Source organism: Cynara cardunculus (genome assembly GCF_001531365.2).
Source record: "Cynara cardunculus var. scolymus isolate 2C chromosome LG 17, CcrdV1, whole genome shotgun sequence".
Lineage (NCBI taxonomy): Eukaryota > Viridiplantae > Streptophyta > Magnoliopsida > Asterales > Asteraceae > Cynara > Cynara cardunculus.
Window position 1 is genome coordinate 35,262,335 of NC_037544.1, and position 17,126 is coordinate 35,279,460.

At 35.3% G+C, this 17,126-nt stretch overlaps 1 protein-coding gene across 1 annotated transcript; it reads right to left on the reverse strand.

Annotated features, from left to right (window-relative positions):
• Positions 1–9,115: 9,115 nt before the first annotated feature.
• LOC112500598 lies at positions 9,116–15,916 on the reverse strand. The gene is made up of 5 exons (XM_025104110.1): positions 15,441–15,916; positions 13,277–13,424; positions 12,954–13,177; positions 12,085–12,258; positions 9,116–9,426 (listed from the first exon to the last, which is right to left on the reverse strand). The coding sequence occupies exons 1-5, from the start codon at positions 15,639–15,641 to the stop codon at positions 9,340–9,342; spliced, it is 834 nt and encodes a 277-aa protein (XP_024959878.1). The 5' UTR covers positions 15,642–15,916; the 3' UTR covers positions 9,116–9,339.
• Positions 15,917–17,126: the final 1,210 nt, after the last annotated feature.

Below are 17,126 nucleotides of genomic sequence, written 5' to 3' on the forward strand. Positions count from 1 at the left end.
TATATATATATATATATATATATATATATATATATATATATATAATTTAACATTGGTCAAAAAGATTTAAGAATTTTTTTTAACCTCTAAAATGTCACATAAAAAGCTTAATAATTTCTCAACATTTCATTTGGATCCATACAAAAAATTCCCACTTGGATTTTCTTTTTTGGTTTTTATTGTTTCATTTTTTTTGAAACATTTTGGTCCACTAAATATATGGATTGAATTCACGTGAGACCAAAGATTTTTCGTGAGACTCGTAGGACCAATTTATGTTCATTGATCAACTTTATAAGCTAATGATCTAATGGTCTAAAGTTGCACGGTGACAATTTTGTGATTATTGAGAAGTCTCGTGGCGTTTATGAATGTTTAGATTGCCATATTATAGATCTAATACAAGGGTTCAAAATTAATCTTACGATTCTCACGAAAAACTCTTTGTCTCACATAATTTCAAGTCCTAAACATATTGAAACACACTCCAATATACACATATTTCCATTTAAATTTAAATATTTTAATATTATTAATTAATATATTAGAAAAATAAAAACAAACTTGATTGCCATAAACATGAAAGTCTCATATTTATTTTTTGTTCTCTTAACTTTTTTCGGTGAAATCATTTTATCGGTTTAAATAAATCATATTTTACGATAACAAATTGATCGAGATATTTAATTATCAAAATTAACAGATCATATTTAAGATATATATATTAAATCTGTATGCATTATCTTAAGAAATCAGATCTGTCATCGATGCATTTATCATATTTGATGCAAAATTGATGTAACAAGTTTCAAACATAATCATGACACTCATTGATCAGTGAGTGAACCCGTAAAAATATCCACCCAGGCCCTCGTTTTCATATATGAGAAGCAATAAATGATATCTGAAATGACGTATTAATCATGGAAGAAATAATCATGCCAATAAAAAGGACAATCATGGATCTATCATCCATAAGATATTACGATTCTAGCATAATATATAATTTTGAGAAAAATAAAATAAAAATGAAACCATAAAGATAGTGTCTGATTGGTTTGAGTTTGGCTTCAAAGGTCAAAAGTGTCTGGAGGTCTCAGGTTCAAATCAAGGAGGAACAAAAATTCCCTTGTGGCCACGAAGATTCAAATCATGCGACTCCGGACTACCTGCAAAGCAAGTGGTCGTCTTAAGATTAAGCGGCTCACATAGCGGGTTGGATATTCAAGTTAATAAAAAAAATGTAGATAATGATTTATTGGTTTAGAAACTGATAAAAGAAGTTACAAAGAGTAAACTGCAAATTTGGTCTCTCTGGTTTATCAATAATAACCCTTTTCGTCCCTGTTTTCCCGGAGTATTGAAATTACAGGACGTCTATCGTGGTTTACGAAAACGTTCTAATGTGATCCCTCCCTCTAATGATTGTTAGAAAATTCTGTTAAATAAGAGTCATTTTTGTTTCTTTTATCGGTTTTTTAAACCAACCAAAATCAATTTTATGATTGGGTCCATGTGGTTTCGATTGAATAAATGACAGAAAATGGATAAAAAGACAAAAACACCTCTCGTTTTTCAAAAAATTTTAACGATCATTAGAGGGAGGAACCAAATTCGGATGTTTTTGCAAACCATGATAGCCATCTTGTAATTTTGAAACTATAGGAACGGAAAATGTTAATTTTCATAAACCACAAGGACCAAATGTGTAGTTTACTATAAGACAAAATACAAACTTAATTTTTATGATATTAGGGATCAAAATTATAAGTTGAAGATAGGGGTGAAAATAAATGCATGGCAAAAATCTTAGGGGCGTTTGGTTCGTAGAATGGAATTCGATGAAATTGAAATTCATCAAATGAATTTGACTTTGAGGGAATGGAATTTGATGGAATTTGACCATGCCTTGTGATTGGGTTTGGTTGCATGGAATTAGAATGAAATTCTTAACAGGTTGAAATATTTTTGTTTGGTTCACGGAATTTAACTTTGAAATCGGAATTAAATATCAACAAATGACCTTTTATGATTTTTGAATAACGGAATTGGACTGGTGATATCGATAGCTAGTTATCTTGAATCGATTCCTTTATTACATATGTTGTCTACCGATCTCGTATAGATGGAGAAATTACGAGAGAGAGAGAGAGAGAGAGAGAGAGAGAGAGAGGGAGGGAGCGAGCGAGAGCGTACCAGATGGAGATCGAACCAAAGATCAATTAGATGAGATGGTAGACGCAACGTTGAATGAATTTGGATTAGGGAATGAATTTGTCGGAAAGGAATTGAAATTCGAGGGTATTGCTATGGAATGTAAAATCTGTGAGTGAAGGAATTTATTGGAATTAAAATGATTCCATCAGTTTTATTCCATGAACCAAACATTATATTTGGAATTTGGTCAAAGAATTTGACCATTCTAAATCCTTTCAATTTCATCCAAATCCATGAAGCAAACAACTCATTAGGGGTTTGACTGAAAATTCATCCATGAAGGTCTTAGGGTTAATATAGAAAAACAGGCCACTAAATTGAGTACTTAAATAGACTTTTAAGTTTTTAGTTTTATATAAAAACTAGAAGAGTACTCGCGCAATGCAGCAAGATACATCTTGATTTTAATGTTTCATTTTACTCTTTATCTTAGTCGATGTTATAGTATGGTTTTATGTGATTTTGAAAAAGCGATGATGTTTTTATTTTTGAATAAAATATAAACTTCAAGATATCATAAAAAAATTGACAAATATATCGATATTAGTATCAAATTAACTATTTGAAATTCCTCATTTTTTTGTGTAATTTTTTAATCTAATTTTTTTATAATTTAATTTATGTACAATAACGAAGTAATTTATATTTGGTTTAATTAATTATTTTGTTATAACTCGATAATTATCCTAATTATATTTTAGATTTTTTATATTCCAAAATGAGATGTTTATCCTCTATTTGATTATGTTTATTGCAGTTAGTTACACAAATTCAAACATAGAGCTTTAATAAGTTGTACTTATGCATAATTTACTTGTAATCTTGAATTTTTAATAATATGCATTAATATACAATACTTCATGCATAAAAAATGGTTTTTAAGAGTCTTTGTCAAATGCTTTATAATATAGTATAGATATTACAATTGATATTAGACCGATGCTACACAGTTTAATAAGTTGTATTCTTATAAAAAAACGTTACATAGTAGCCTTTTTCATTTTATAGGTTTTTTTCCAAGCATTTTATGATATTAACAACATCATTTGAGTCATACTGATGACCGTTCGAAGTAACACGTGTATAAAACAACATAAATCGTTTGAGTTTCTACGTACTTCACCTCAAATTAGTGTTTCGTTTTAAGACTTTGAGAGTCGACAAACTTTTTCGGAATCATCAGTTTCAGGGTCAAAAGCCCATAACGGTTATATCTTGAGATCTTTTTCGAAATCATCTACTACATTTGGTAATTTTTCAAAAAACAAGAATTTATTTAATCCATAACAAGAAATCAGATATATTCCGATACAAAAAAAAAACATAATGATGTGTGTGAAGTAAGCGAGAGAGTTAGTGGGAGATGAATGGTTGAGAAAACTATCAAGGTTTTATAGGCAATAAGTCGTATGGTGACGATCAATAGGCATGTGGGAGAAAAGGTACCGAGACATAATAAGGAAAAAGACAAACAACTAATCGAGTTATGATTTGCAAACTTGATGAATGATTGGCTGAACACTTAAACGGGATCTTTTTTTTTATTAACCTGGATATCCAACCCGCTATGCGAGCCGACTAATCCTAGGGTGACCATCTGTTTCGCAGATAGCCCGAAGTCACCGCATTTGAACCTCTGTGGCTATAAAGGGATTTTTATTATTCCTTAGATTTGAACTTGGGACATCCTGGTACTTTTGACCTTTGGAGTCAAGCTCAAACCAATCAGGCACCACCCTTGTGGTTTTAAATGGGATCTTTGTGTAGTGGAGTCCCAACAAAGGATGAAGATTTCAAATAATTGATCGAAATATTTAAAAAATTGCTTTTTTTTTGCGATACAAAAATAAGATTTTTAATTAAAAATTTATGAAAGCTGAGAGACACAAGCCGTTTACCCACCGTTTACTTAGTAAGCGTTTATCGGTAAGAGTCAATACTTTCACTTATTAGTCTATTAAAACGACCTCGTACATAACGTTTTTATCCGATAAGCACTTACCAGGTAAGAATCTCGATCTTTGTCATTGCTCATATCTGGTAAGAATCTCAGTTATGTTCATCCAATAAGGTAAAATGACCCACTAAGCACTTACCAAATAAGTGTTTAGTAAACGGCCCTTAAATACATCTAACAGGAAAATCATAAAACTATGAAACATGTCATAAGTCGTAAAAACAATAAATAGATTATCAAATAGTAAATAGCAATAACCACGAAACAGAAGTATACTGATAGTTACAGAAGCAATACGCATGGGAATGGGGCGGGGACCTCAATTCCTGTCCCCGTCCTAGATTACTTATCTCTATCCCCGTCCTCGTCCCCATCCCCGCCGGGGAATATAATCACATTCCCATCCACATCCCCAACAGGGAAACGGGGAATTTTTTTTTTCATTTATATAAGATATTTTAAATTAAATATGTGAGAGACCATATATGTTTAAATCTCAAACATTTTCAATAAACCTAAAACTAAAATGAATTTAATTTAATACAAAAAAACCACAACATCATATAAAAACTAATAACCTAAAACCAAAAAATATTCAATTAAATTCAAAAAATCTTAAAGTCACATGTATCAAAAGATATTAGTAATATGAAACCATATCTAGTAATATACAAAACTTATCGAGTAATTGCATTTTGACTTGATATCCAAAATATTACATATTAACATTCAAAAAATAACAATTTTAGATTATAAAACTAGTTAGAAAATAGATAATTATGAACTACCGCTTTAGTGAAATAAATAATACACACACACACACACACACACACACATATATATATATATACATATGTATAAATAATATATATATATATATATATATATAAACAATTTATTAATTAATATATATAACGGGTACGGGACGGGGCAGGGCCGGGAGTACCATACCCGTCTCCGTACCCATCCCCAGTTTGAGACAAGCGGGGATCCCCGTCCCCATCCCCGATTTAGCAAGGAATCCCCGTCCCCGACCGGGGCAGGTGGACCAGGTTCCTCGACGGGTCGGGGCATATTCCATGCCTAAGAAGCAAGAACATATAACAGTAACCAATATATAAAGCAGGTATGCAGACAACCATAAATAAATAACAGTAGCTAATAGAAGCAAAAGCAGTCCAAGAAACAACTAAAGCAAATATAAATAATTAATAGAACCAGAAGTACATAAAAATAACCAACTGAAATATATAACAGTAAGCTATTGTGTTTCAACATAAATAATTCTTGTGGTCTGTTAAAAATTGCGACTTCTGTCCACGTGCTTTTGAAATACGGTATTTTTTTCCTATGGTTTTACAATTCTTTGTTGTTTTCGTTCACACAACTAACTCTGTCTGTGGTTTACTGTTAAGTATACGGAATAAAAAAAACAAGAACTTGTGAATCACATCACGAGAAAACCAATGAATCTTTAAACCATAAGGACACAAACCGTAACTTCAAAAGTACAAGTTCGAAAATAGCAATTTTAAAAACCCGGAGTTTACTCCAAAATGCATTTGTCGAACCTTGTAGCTCATCTTAAACACTTTATCGTTTCAACGTCAAAAGCTAAATCCAGGAGTATTTACACCAAGATCGTAATATGAAGATTGTTATCCAATGTAGTGTATAACACTAGGAACCACAATGGTGGTGCCTGATTGGTTTGAATTTGGCTCCAAAGGTCAAAAGTGTCTGGATTTTCCAGGTTCAAATCCAAGAAGAAACAAAGATTCAAATGCGGTGACTCCGGGCTACCTGCAAAGCAGGTGGTCGCCCTGGGATTAGTCGACTCGCATAGCGGGTTGGATATCAATAAATTATCAGATTACATCAATAAGCAGATACCAAAAATGCAACCTCACATGTTTCGTTTTCCATATATTCTAAAAACTGTAATATACAAAAGGTAAAGACGAGACAAGACACCCTCGTATTATTTGTACATATCAATTTATTATGTACCATTTCAATGTGATGTGACACTAGTTATAATCATTCTTTTCATTGGAAATTTTATATTAGATTTGTATTTTTACTTCGGTAAATTGATAATAGACTTGGTTTATAACACGGACAACGTACAAGACTGATGTTTAGACAAGCACTTTCAGTGCTTAATCGATGCGTAGGAGGCTAGGCTAACAAGATGTGTGCATGACATCGTGCAAGTAAGCATGATCAACGTATAAGCGTATAGACTTGGTTTGGTTAGTTACGTCTTTTTGCACCAAGTAAACGTATTGAAATAATCTAGAAAATACTGCAGCATACTCTAGCGAAATATTTACGGTTAGAAAGGGAAAAGGGTGGTGCAGTAGACAACATGCCAGTCTATGGTTTGTCTCGTCTTGTCAAAGCCCTAGGCATGCTTGCCTGGGCATCTTCACGGGATAGGTTGTCACTGTACTTTTGAGCAAAGTTTCTATTAAAAATGTGTCATGAACTGGAGACTTGTCTTTGACATCATATTTATTCTTGTAGCAGCTGTGTAAGGCCAAACGTGTGCCATAACGTTTTCATGGGGATTACTCTGTTAAAGAAAATATTTGCATTCTTTTTACGTTTTACACACATATCTATATCTATACATACATACATATATATATATACATATATTGTGTGTGTGGTGATTTCAAACGAGAACACAACATTTTGCAAAAATGTGAAAATAGTATGTGATATTATAGTGCATCAAATTTGATACTAAATCAGAGACGTAAACGACCTTTGACACGACCTAGGTAGTAGGCAAGTCATCCCACACCACTAGGCCTCATGAGATACGGGTGTTCCATCCAAATACAAAATAGGTCATGGATTCGATCCTAGACACCTCCTAAGCTAGTATCAGTCGTTGAGTGAGTTCAAAAAATATACCTTCAAATTGGTGTCCTTGAAAACAGGTTCCGTATGAAGGCGATTAAGTAGTTCTTAATCAACTTTTTGTCCAAATAAAAGACTAAGGTACCATTTACCAAACGCTTATCCGGGTAAACACTAACCAAGTCACATTACCTTACCGGATGAACATTGTAGAGACCAAGAATCTTACCAAGTAAGAGGGGGACAAGGACCGAGAGTCTTACCCGGTAAGTGAAGGCGACGACTCTTACAATGGTAAGCACTTACTGGGCAAATTATTGCATACGATGTCATTTTGCTGAATTAAAGTCTTACCCCGTAAATTAAAATAAAAAAGAAATCATAAAACCATAAGAGGGTTCCCATCCCAGCACATGCCCCATGTGAGCAAACTCTGCTATCTTTTAATGGAATAATAAGCATGGGGTGTTTTTGGTCCCCTCCTAATTGGTGTTTTATTCATCACCACCACCACCACCACCTCCTTCACACATATACATATACATACAAACAACAACACTTTACCATATAATATTGTTTATATGGTTCTCATTCTTTTGTCTCTTTGTGTGTTATCTAACGTTAGATATTTGACGAACGACTTGCACTTTTTCGTCCATTTATATCGATCGGTCCATCGTTTGGATAACAAACGATTCTCGATATCGAATATGAGATTTGCATTATCTGTCTATCGATGCATTCGGTATGATTCAAAGGCTAATATTTACCTATGATATCTGATAAACTGGTGGTTAGCTGATAAACTAGTCATGTTCCGTAAGGGTGCGTTTGGTGCGTGGGACAAGGTGGAACATGACAGAACAGGACACACTTGTCCCATGTTTGGTGTGTTATTAAATGGAACTAAGTAGAACTAACATGAACAAGGATGGGACACGGGTGTTCTACCTTACCCCCTGGAACTAAGTAGAACAGGGTATTTTTTACTAATCTACCCTCACCATCGCTTCCTTCCCCGCCTTCCCCTACCTCTCCATCGCTCCTCCATTCATCAATCGGCGACCGGCGAGGCGACCGGCCACGGCAGAGGCGATGGGCGACGGCAGTCCGATCAATCGACGATTTCCTTTCCATCGGCTGTTTGCTGTTTGAACGATCTAGGGTTTGTCACATCAGGTACACCATCGCACCCTACCTATCCTTCATCAATCGGCGATTTAGGGTTTCTGATTCATGTTTGCTGTTTTGCATAACTCGATTTAGGGTTTCGGCGATTTAGGGTTTCTGATTTCATTCTCGATTTTGCATAACTCGATTTAGGGTTTNGTTTCTTAAACTTGTTATAATTCGGCGATTTAGGGTTTCTGATTCATGTTTGCGCCTGATTCAATTGAAACGATTTTGCTGGGGGTAAATTGGTCATTTTAGCATGTTCTGTCTTGTCCTGTCCTGTCTTACCAAACGTTGAACAGCTGTCCTGTCCCGTCCTGTCCCGTCCCGTCCTGTCCTGTCCAGTCCTGTCTGCGCACCAAACGCACCCTAAAAGCTAGTTTAGACGACAATGCAAATTGACCTAAAAACATGTCGACAACTTGATTGGAAAATAATAGGGTCATAATTGAAATAAGTGGAAAAATCGTTTGAAACCCAAACTGGTAAGCTTAAAGCTACGGGGCGGTTTACTAAACATATACCGAGTAAATATGGTAAAGACGCTTGCTAACAATCCATTTTAATGGTCGGGAATGTTACCTAATAATGCAAGTGAGAGTGGTAACTCTTGCCGGAAAGTGCTTACACGGTAAGTGTTCGAGTAAACGGTCTCTAAGCTAACTTATGGTCGTCAAATACGGCCCAATTATTCTGTATGAGTTTCATCCATTCGAACATGCCTAGGACTGCTTAATATCGTAAGCATAAATCACCAATACGTAGTTTTTAAACCTTAAGGGGATAGCTCAACCAACACAAAAACGGTAGGCCTTGGAGCACCTTGGGTCCACTTGCCATAGGTCGACGGTTAGGGCCACTTGATATTTGCAAAGTTAGAAACCAAGGCTAAAAGACGCAATGTAGAAGAGAACAACCATGAAATCGATATTTTTGTTATACATCACAAATAAAGTCTTAACGAACAAAACAAATCTTTCGTAGATCGAATTGTTATAAGCCTTGCACGATTAGGCATTAAAAATACGAAGTAAAGCTTAAGAAGTGTATGGAAATGTAACGGTATATAAATATAAGCTTCTTTGACGACATATATAAGACGGTGCAGCATACCGTATTGACTAAAATACATCAGGGTGGAAGTGTCCCGGAATTGAGCTGCCTTGTTGAGCCTGCTTCAGGTGCATGGTCAGAGAATAGTTATTCACCTGCGACAGAGTAATAGATCATGAGGCCCTGAAAAGCTAGTTGTTGACTGATAAATTTAGATGTGAGCTGATAAACTAGATAACAATATATTAACCTGAGCAAACTTGTTGAAAACTTAATTTGAAAAACATCTGACCGGATAATTGAAAAAGGGCAAATTGCATGCAGAGTAACGTACTTTAACTTGATTCCTATTTTGGGTAACGTACTTTCAAAACTTCCATTTTGGTACCTAAGATGTAAAGTTTTAAACATTTAAGTACCCGAGTAAGTTATCAGGCTGATGTGGCGAGTGATGTGGTATCCAACTCAGTATTATTTGCTGACGTGGTTGGTGACATGGATTTTTTTAATTCAAAATTAGTCTTCAACCGGTTACCCGGGTACTTAAATGTTTAATAAATTACATCTTAAATACCAAAATGGAAGTTTTGAAAGGACGGTACTCAAAATAGAAATCAAGTTAAATATATTACTTTTTCATGCAATTTGCCCATTGAAACAAGAAGTGGAAAAAGCCCATGTAGCTGATTGAAATACTACATGAAGTAGTTTTTGAAAGAAAAAAAACTAGCTTATAGCTAACCAAATTGGTTTTTTTCGAAAAGTACAAAAACTAACCTAACTTAGGGGCCGTTTACCTAAATGCTTACCCGGTAAGTGCTTAACATTAGAAGTCAACACTATAATTTATTTTATTGGGTAAGATCGTAGTACAACAAAACGTATCCTATACAACAATTTACCTGGTAAGCGCTTACCTGGGTAAGACTCTCCATCCTTGTCATCGCTCTTACCAGATAAGATTCTTGGCCCTTGCCATGTTCATCCGGTGAGGAAAATTACCCGGTAAATACTTGCCGGGTAAGCATTTAGTAAACGGCCCTTTAGACCATCTCCAACCAAAAGTGCTAAATATAGCACTAGTACTAAATTTTAATACTCAAATCTGCACTAATCATCAGATAGCACTAATTATCTCCACCCGGTCAGTGCTAAATTATAGCACTTTTATATATCTAACATATGTGTATTAATTTAGGTATATAACCTCGAATGAGATTTTAATTAAATCCATACATCACCATGTGACAAGTATGAAGTCCTTTTTACTTTAATAGACCAAGGTTACCTACATCATTTTTTGTGTATATTAATTAGTTTAAATAAATTAGTTAAATTTATGTTTATATCATTTATTTTACTAAAATAATTTTTTTTGCATATTAATTAGTTTTAGTAAATTAATTATATTTATACTTTTATATCTTAGTATACCAACACATTTAATTTAGTAATTAGCTTTACAACTTTTTAAATTATTAAATTTTCCGCCAATTAAAATAAAACATATATCTAAATTAAATATCATTCGGAGTTAAATGAGGTTCATCAAAGCGTACTAATATTGGTTGGAGATGACTTGTTACTGCACTATGACACTTTAACTCTTTAGCACATCGGTTAGAGTGGCCTTATGTTGCCAAACATTGCCTAATTGAACTGCCCCTAACTTGTTCCAACTTTTCTTACCCATCAGCCAGCAAAATTGTGAAAGCTTCAACACTGAAACAATCAACTCTTGTTTTGTTCTCTTCCATGTTCTAATTTCTCTTATTATAACTAATTTGTTGGTAAATAATTATTCTAATACAAGGTAAATCAATTTAATCTTGAAATTCTTAAAATAGGTTACGAAGGATTATGTTTGTTAATTCATAAAATAACATGGAGAGGTAGCGTTTAGGTTACTAGAGCCTTACGGTAGATACAGAGTTCTTTTAGTTTTTCCTACTTTTCATGCGTTAGAGTAACGGTCTACTACATACAACCTACCACCAGACTCTAGCTCTATGTGGGATAGATTGGGTTCGTTTGACTTGGTTTGGTCGTTCACAAATAAAATAAGGTTGTTTTAGTAAATAAATGAGATTAATTTAAACTCAGTTTCTACTCAGCACCAAAATCAACAACCAGTCCCAAATGGTGGGTTTGTAGATTTTTCTAAACAGCCTCTTATCCAACCGAACAAAAGTGACTAGTTTGAGCAGGACCGGACCCACTATGGTGCAGACAGTGGCATGGGCCACAACTTCGTTCCTCTGTCATAGTAATAACATTTCTTAGGGTCGTGAAAGGTGTCACGGTATTATTTTGTCAGGAGCAACCACATATTCCTCTAAACTAATGTAATGACACAGGTTTCTCTTAGTAAAGTTGGTGTGCAAGGTATTTTCTCCCCTCCCATGCATGGGTTTGAATCTTATTTGTATCATTTTTATAGTTTTTAGCTTTCAATTTCAGGTTTATTATGTTTTTGAAAAAAATTGGGATAAACAACTTGAACACAAGACCACACATACAAAGATATCCGTAGCTTCATTTCTTATAGTCAAATGCTGCCACCACTTGGAAAAACTTACTAGGCCCGCCTATGCTGTTGTCAATTCAAACTTCTAATTCTTGGAAATTTCAGGATAAACTTATTTAAAAGGCAGAGGTACACTTTTTGATGGTATTAAGTGATCCATAAGTTCTCATATTTTCTCATTATTACTGGAATTTTTTAGGCATTTGGCTGATAGTGAAAAAATATTAACAAAACCTTAAGAGTACATTGCAATTAAGTAGAATGGTTTGAGGGATGGCAGCCTGACCTCAAGGGTTCTCAGCTGCTCCTGGTATTGAGATACCATCTGCTTGAGGTTATGCAACTCTTGGCCCCTGTCCTCAAACTCCTTTTGCCGTTCGTGCTGAATTGCAACAGCTCGCTTCAAGACGGAGTTCTCCTGAATTAGAGCTTGGAGATGTTCCTTCATCATCAAATTTTCCTGCCAATAAACAACAATAAAACTAAACTAAACAACCCAAAAAACTATGGGTTGGAAAGAAAAAGTGATGAAAGCTTTATTAAATTACAAACACAAATATAGCTAGCCTTTTCCTCGAGTTAGTTAGCTAAAAGATCTCCTGAAAAGTGCTTTTTAAATTCATGACCTTTGGACAGGTTTTTAGACGTTCTTGTGTATGGAAGTGACATTCTTCTGTAGTTCTGTTAAGCAGTGGCATTGCCAAACCTGCCAAAAAGTTAGAGCATCTCCAACAGCTATGCTAAAATAGAGATTTTAGAGTTTCTGTTGCTCTCACAACTATGCTAAAACCGAGAAAATAAGAGAGAGGAAGTAGAAATCTCCAAATTTAGAGAAATCTCTAAAAACTTAATGTCGAGTAGAGAAATATATTATTTTAATTGCTTCCACCAATGGGGTTGAATGTGTTACACTTCTTGTATAAAGATTTTTTAAAAGTGTATTGGGATGATGAATTAATAGTATATTTACTGCTGGAATTGTTAAAATAGAGTAGCTGTTGGAGATGGATGTAATCTGTAAGAGATTCTATTTTAGAAAAATTATAGTATAGATGTTGGAGATGCTCTTATGGATTTAAAGAAGTCCTGTCAGAAGTTTGTTTAACTGAAGGACCCCATTTTCCTTTGGGATGTCGCAAGATAGAGTTAGCCCACCTGCTGAAGGCCACGTGCCTCCGTGGTAACACGTTCACGTATAGATTTCTCCAACAGTTCGAGTGCTCTTGAAGCACGGGTTCGAGCATCATCCATATTGGAGGCACTCAACATTTCTCTCACAAAAAGGTCCACCCAGTCTGCACCATCTACAGGTTGTTTTGGGGGTGGTGAATTGTCAAAAGGCATGGCCTCACCATTCACTGCCCCATTAGCTGCAAAATCTATATACACAGCAGCATCACAGTTACAAAAGTTCTAGCAGGGCTAGCACAAAGTAAGAGGATTGAAATGCAGCAAAAATGGGTCCAGGATATGTTTACCAGACACACTATGAGGCTGATTTTGATACCCCGCTTCCTTCCCAACAGCAGATTCAGCATTCTCAACAGAAACCAAACGTAGCTCGGTAAGACTTTTGATGGCAGTTTCTATGTCATCGCCACATTGGTTGAGGGTTCTTTCAACAAGCTAAAATATAGATAATTTGGATTGTTAGTAGCTGGTAAGATTACAAAACATAATATGTAATTTGGCAGATGCTCAATGGCCCAGTGGCACCTGAGTTACAGGTAGATCCCAACCTCCTTTCAGATCAAGTGTTAAAGCCTCGCCAAAGGTGAGGAGTTAGTGTGAGCTTTGCCGTATAATAAATATTATATATTTCAACAAAAATTACAAGACTAGATAGTTTTTTTTTAAAGTACATAATAATTTATGTACAGCAAATACTCACGCTGCCAAGCACACTCCTCACCTTTCTTGAGGTTTGAACCCTTCACCTCCTAGAAGGCTGGGATCTACCGGTAACCCGGGTACTGTTCGGCCAATAATCATCTCATATATGTGAACAGATTATATCTCAATCAACATTAACAATTCCGAGACATTCCTTGACCACTTAAATAACCATAAAACAGATTGACCCGCAGTGCATCCCCAAAAATGTTTATCACACTTGCAATTTATCTCATTTTAGATTATCCCCCACACACCTCCCAGCTAACAATAAAGAACAATGAACAAAAAAAGTATTCCCATCCTCATGAACCGAAGAACCCTTAACTGCACCTAAATTCCTACTAAACATGGTGTGTGTCACATGACACAAAATTCTACTCTTCAATGTACATGATTAGTGAAAGACATTGGAGTTGATAATATGCGGTTAAAGATAAGCAGATATAGTATACAAACTCACATGGGATGACACTAAGGGATTGTTTACTAAACATTTACGGCCTCTTACCGGGTAACTAAACACTTACTGCCTCTTACCAAGTAAGAAACGCTTACCCAGTCAGAGATGATGGTCTTTACCAACAATTTTATCATGCTATTTTGTTAACTGAAAATCTTACCCGGTAAGTGAGGGTGGTGACTCTTACCTTGTTAGTATTTATTGAGTAAAAGACATTTATACTATGCTATTTTGATAACTATAATCTTACCCGGTATGGTAAGTGATGGTGTTGACTCATACCCAGTTTGTGTCAGTAAATGGCCACTAAGAGTGCGTTTGGTAGAAAGAGACGACTAGAGGGAACAGGTGAGAGTGAGGGAGGCATTGGAAATCATTGTGCAAGGTTTTAGTGTTTTAATTTGACGAGGGTAGTTTAGTAAAAGGCCACTAAGCATGTGTTTGGTACGCAGACACAACTAGACTGGACAGGTGAGAATGAGGGAGGCATGTGAAAGAATCGTGCAAGGTTTTTGGGTTTTAATTTGATATGTCTAGTTTAATAATTTACCAATCTTGTCATGTCTGCCTGGATTTTATTACACCTATTTCTAGGGGACACGGGTTTTTTGTCCCACTCAACCCTGTCCTTGTTCTAGTCTAATGTCCCACCAAACATGAGACGAGTTTTTGTTTTTGTACTGTTCCGTCCTATCCCACATACCAAATGCATCCTAAAGAAGATCCTTCCAATCCACCATGTGATAAACCTGAACAGTCTATGATAATGCTCAAAAAATTCTGAAAGCGTCCAAACTGCAAATGCATTCCTAAGTACGAAACATATATGTATATTTCATCACAAAAGAATAGATATAATCGTGCCTTGGATAATCATCAGAAAAAAGGATGTGCCTAAGAGCTTGCGGATCAACACCAATTCCCAACTCTCAGGTTTATGTTACATGCTATAGCATGCACGTGAGGTTGTCCGCTAAGTGTTAATTCCATCAAATCAACAAAGCCATTGCTATAAGAATTCCAATTTACAAAAATGACCACGGAATAACAACTCCAGTGCAAATAGTTGGTTCAATTGAAGATCGATAGAACTTAAATTCGACCCAAAAAGGTTGGATTGAGCCATTGAAATGGTACATAGGTGAACCTGATTGAAATTACTGGGGATTTTGTAGATGATTGAATTGAAAGCGCTGGCGATTATAGAAAACAAGAACAATAGAACTAAAGATACCACATGTTTTCTTTTGAAAAGCAAAAGACACGAATACTAACAAGGAACTAACCTGCTCATCCATGTCAGGGAACAGCGCAATGAGACGATCAAGTGCAAAAAACCACGACGATGACGTCGCTGACGAATATTGAACAGGTGATGAAGAAGAGCAACGAATTCTTTTAGAAGCAGGAGGCGATGGCGATGAAGAAGAAGGTACGGTATGATCCTCGAAGAAAGATGATCTTTTCCCGCACACTACCGCAGACATGTTGGGTGTGCAGCTATAATTTTTGTTTTCTATGATCGCCTTCTTCCCCCTGTATCTTTCATACAGCGCTTCAATTCAATCAACTACAAAATCCCCAATAATTTCAATCAACTAGGGTTCACCTCTTTACCACTTCAATCGGACATACGAAATTAGGTTTCGAATCGTTCGATCCAACTTTTTTTCTTCACTAATTTGATCGAATTTGAGTTCTATCGATCTTCAATCGAACCAAATCGAATTGGGAAAGATGGATACAGATTCACCGATTGCCAAAAGGGTTTGGTTTTCGTTAAATTCGATCTCTCTGCTAGGTGTTAAAGTGACTGAACGGTCAAATAAGATATTTATGACAGACAGTCAGAGGCGGCCGGATGGATTGGGAGACAGATGTTGAGCTATGATTAGTGAGGTGATATAATCTGCAGTACGGTTGTGCACTGGAGCGATTGTTGTTCGCTCTAGATTTTCTTTCATTTATTTATTTATTTATTCTACTATTAATTTATAGAGCAAATTATAGATTTAGTCCCTACGGTTATATTAGAGTTACGAATTAGGTCTTTCAAACAAAATAATTACATTTGTAGTCATTGTGGTTACAGGTTGGGATCCTTACCATAACTCTACTAACGATAATTATATATTATTATATAATAATAACCACAAGGGTGGTTTGAGCTTAACTCCAAAGGTCAAAAATATCAGGAGGTCTCAAGTTCAAATCCAAGAAGGAATAAAAATCTCCTTGTGGCCACGGAGGTTCAAATGCGGTGACTATCGGGCTATCTGCAAAGCAGATGGTCGTCCTAGAATTAGTCTGCTCGCTTAGCGGTTTAGATATCCAGGTTAATAAAATATATATATATATTATTTATATTACACACAAAGAGAATAAAGGGTAACTTACAACTTATGAGTTTTGGTCTAACAGTCATCACCTTAATTTCTGGGTTTTGGTTTAATAATCATCACCTACAACTTTTGGGTTTTGATACAAACCCATTTCTCGATCTTCAACTTCTAGGTTTTGCAGCATCAGACGGTGTTGCAGTTCTTGTCACCGAAAACAATGGTGAGGAAGAAGGCAATAAACTTGACTTGATTTTATGTCATAGTTTTGTATCAATTGATTAAGAGTAAATAGAATGAAGTCGATCATAATGAAAGAGATGAAGTGATGGTGGTGTAATACCAAGAAGAAATGTTTAAGAGGGAATATGCTTAAGGTGAAGAATCGTGTGAGAAGAAGAGTTAAAGTGAGAAGCGTAAGAAGGAATCTAGACCCTTGATCACTTTAGTATCTTGTCCACTAATTACACTTTTCACAGGAACTAATCTGGTGCATCTCATCCTAATATGCATCTAAGGATGGAGCTTTTTTTCTTACACTTCTCAGCTTAGCTCTCATTCTCATCGGAATCCAACTCATATGCGTAATACCAACATATATTAATTAATTAACAATAAAAAAGAAAATACTTA